The 3,890-nt window shown below is 31.6% G+C and overlaps 1 protein-coding gene across 1 annotated transcript; it reads left to right on the top strand.

Moving 5' to 3' along the window:
* Window positions 1–1,709: 1,709 nt before the first annotated feature.
* LOC102666002 (RING-H2 finger protein ATL63) lies at window positions 1,710–3,165 on the top strand. The gene has a single exon (XM_006591175.4). It carries the CDS (start codon window positions 2,137–2,139, stop codon window positions 2,710–2,712), a length of 576 nt encoding a protein of 191 aa, XP_006591238.2. The 5' UTR covers window positions 1,710–2,136; the 3' UTR covers window positions 2,713–3,165.
* Window positions 3,166–3,890: the final 725 nt, after the last annotated feature.

Raw genomic sequence — 3,890 nt, 5'->3', positions numbered from 1 at the left:
GAGAGTTCACGAGCCTATATATACCAATACCATACACACACCCTGATCGCTGGAAGCATGCAGCAAAAAATGGTGGAATCTATGCAAAGAGTTATCTATTACTGTTGCTATTGGCATTTAGCTTTGGTTGTAGGGTGGTCAAGGTATGCCAAAATAAAGTGATAAGAAAAAAAGCTCTGATCCTGTCTGGTTCCATTCGCATGGGGACCCCATCCCCAATCCTACTTCTACCCCCAAACAAAATATCCTCCCTATGTTGACAAAGTTTAACTAAATAATAATCAAGTTTATTTTTTATACATTATTATTAGTTATATTACAAGTGTTTTAGAATTTAATGACTGTACAATTTTTTTATTGATTATTGTTAGTTGTTAATTGATTAGTAAGAGAAATTTAAATTCGTAATCTCTCATTTTCCTTTAATCATCTATCATCAAATTAATATTATAACTCCATCACTAAAATGGCATTTGTTATGAAGTATGACCTTTAATCAATTAAATAATAAATATAAAACTGATTCATATAATCAATACAAGCATTTTTCCAAAATTTTATACTATTAATCGATTAAAAATTATTATTAATATAATCATTATAAAAATGAATAAATTTATCATTATTACACTCTCATTACATATACTATTTATTTATAATAATAACCAAGCAAAAAATGGTTCAAGCAAGCTTCTCTTTCTTGGCTTACTTTGGCTTTGGTGCAAATTTTTGCGACAAAATCTCAAGAATCTTGACTCGGAATGATAGGCCATGCCTAGGGATCCCCTAAATTCACCACATTAGAGAAAGTTATTGAGGACTTAATTGTGTCCGGTCCATTGTTTTACACCACATCTTACATTATTATTTAATAAATGCAAAAATTTATTAAACACGGACAATTTTTTATCATGACTCGATAACATTTTATAAGGATAATTAATAATTGAGGGACTATAATAATGATACATTAAAAATTACTCCACCGAAACCATAGTCTACAAAATTCTAATAGTCTATATATAATAATATAAAATAAAAAAACTACACTGCTCCACATGAATATAATAAAACTCAACTACCCTCTTTCTGCTGCCGTCGCCTTCACGAGTCCTTCATTTCTGCACCTTTTTTTCTCATAACATCACTCTTCCCATGCATAAGTCCCCATTTGCCTCCTTGGATACAGGGATTCTCCTTTGACTTCAACCACACCGTTTCACTCACTCCCCATTGGCCTTGAACTAATAGAATACAAAATAATAATGCATTAGAAACACAAATTTGTTGCTAACCACCACACGCAAATGTATCATATGCAAGAGGCAACACCCCCCTAAATTGTTCTTCCCTCATATAAAACTAACTTCACTCTCACCTAATCCCTTTCACATAACACAAAAAGAGCAACCACACACCAACGGTCCATTCTAGTCCCTTCATCAAATAAATTTTTTGTTAAAAAAAATATGGAAAAAAGTTGTGTTATTAATCCTTATGCTTTCAGTCAAATGTAATCAACATCCTTAATTTTTTACAGGTAATCAAGATCCTTAATTATATATACTTTCATATCCCTCAATTTGGTGCTCAAAAACTTTAAAAATAGCATGTAAATTATGTCTATATTCTTTAATAATTCTTCAAGTTCTCTAAAATTAGAAGAAATTAAATTAACATTTTTTAAAATTTGAAGTTCAAATTCATCAATATAGAAATATAAGAACTTTGATCACATTTGATCAAAAATAAAAAAGACTAAAAACACCTTTTTACAAAAAGTATTTATATTTAAAACTGGTAGAGTTGTAAATATAATTATCTTCAAAATATTTAGTATTTAAAAAATATGTCTCAAATAGAATTGTTTCCAAAATATATGGCTAGTATCTGATTGTGTTTTAAACAAAATTGTTTTCAAACTATTTAGCAGTCGAGAGAGTGTTTCAAAACAGATTTTCCACGAGTTTCTCAAACAAGCTTATTAATAATAATAATAAAAAAGAGATATCTTCTGATAAAAAAAAAAACTCCACCAAGATTGTGAACCACCACCCTCCTAATAAAACCCATCAAGTCCAAACCTTTGAGCCAAAACCAAAACATCCTTTTGGCCACACTCTCCACAACACAATTATGCCAACCCAACCAGATTCACCACCCAACAACAACACGTTGACCCAAATGTTTCAGAACATCTTCTCAGACAACAGTAACATCATGCTTGCAGCCATCATTTCCCTTCTCTTAGTAATCCTCTTTGTCCTTCTTCTTCACCTCTACGCCAAGTGGTTCCTCGCTCAAGCACAGGCTCAGGCCAACGCCCGCCGCCGGAGGCGGCGCCGTCGCACGACGGTGACCGTCTCCGACGTCCTAGGCCCGGCAAGGTTCCACCACTTCCACAGCTTCACCATAGAAGACAGTTCACCCCTCTCAACAAAAGGGTTAGATTCTTCAACCATTAGAACAATTCCACTGTTCATCTATGAACACAACAACAACAACAACAAAAAGGTCGAAGAAGAAGAAGAAGAACTTGAATGTGTGATTTGTTTGAGTGCATTTAAGAATGGTGAAGTGGGAAGGTGTTTGCCAAAGTGTGGCCATGGCTTCCATGTGGAGTGCATTGACATGTGGTTGAGTTCACACTCCAATTGTCCTATTTGTAGAACCTCAATTGTAGCAAGTATTGTGGAAAATAATTCTAAGTGATGATCATCATGGTGGAGATCATGATTTGGTTGAGATTGTGACTGAAGGTGGTTCTGCTGCTCCAAGTTTTGAGACTAGAGAGGGTGAACATGGGAATAGTAATAATGGAAATGGAGGAGCAAGAACAAGTGTTTCTGTTGTGTCAGAAAATTCTTCTTCTGAGTTCTTTGGATGCTCTTTGGAGAGAATGCTTGGCAAGGTTTTCCCAATATCAAGTAATGTTAATTAATTAATGAAATCACATGCTTGAGATGTATATGATCATCGAAGTATCTATTTTCTCTATACAATTATAACCATGAAATGTGCAACATCAACTATAGTTCTGTGTACAGGTTTTCTCTGTTTGATCCTTCTTCCCTCAAATTATTCTTGGCCTTTGAACTGTTATAAGTTTCCTTTTCATTTTGTTGTCTTGGAATCTTTTAGATAATACATCTCCTTTACTTTATACACATTCACTCCACTTTACACTTTTTTATTTGGGTTACTGCTTATTTCAACAATTTTTCAGTAATGAGCAATTTTTTACTATTAAAGACTTTGAAAGTCGTTGAAACAATTTATTTATAGTTTATTTATATTTATTTTATAATATATATATAGTTTATTTCAATAATTTTTATAATTTATGTAAAAATAATTTTATCTTATTTTTTCTCCTTAAATCATAGAGATAACTTGTATAATGTACACTTATTTCATTATTTGATATAGTTAATTTGGTTGATTATTAAGTTGTTTAGAGTTCTTCTACTTTTATTTTTGATGGAATTAGTTGAGTGTGCTCGTGAAATTTTTACACAAACATACAGCAAATATATAATATACATATTTACTATTCATAATGTAAATTTAGGATTTTTCAAAAAAAAATTCAAAATCAAGAATTCGGGTCTTTTAACCTGGGTTTAAATCTTTCAACCTGAATTTATACTGTATATAATATATATATATATATATATATATATATATATATATATATATATATATATATATATAATAAATACATATGCATGGTTATGTATATATTATATATTTGGGGGCCGGTGGCTGGTGCTAACTGCTTACATCATACGTCAGTTGATTTTCACTGTTTAAGAAATCTTTTGGCTTAGACCAAATCTGTGACAAATTTATGAGCATCACTTTATGTTCGATTGTATTTAAGAGCAATG

This window comes from Glycine max, chromosome 11 (genome assembly GCF_000004515.6).
Source record: "Glycine max cultivar Williams 82 chromosome 11, Glycine_max_v4.0, whole genome shotgun sequence".
Classification (NCBI taxonomy): domain Eukaryota; kingdom Viridiplantae; phylum Streptophyta; class Magnoliopsida; order Fabales; family Fabaceae; genus Glycine; species Glycine max.
The sequence above is the reverse complement of the archived record's forward strand: the minus strand, read 5'-3'. Positions and strand labels throughout refer to the sequence as shown.

Bases quoted from the DNA above. Each gene is read 5' to 3' on its own strand.
- LOC102666002 (XM_006591175.4), top strand. From the start codon at position 2,137: ATGCCAACCCAACCAGATTCACCACCCAACAACAACACGTTGACCCAA.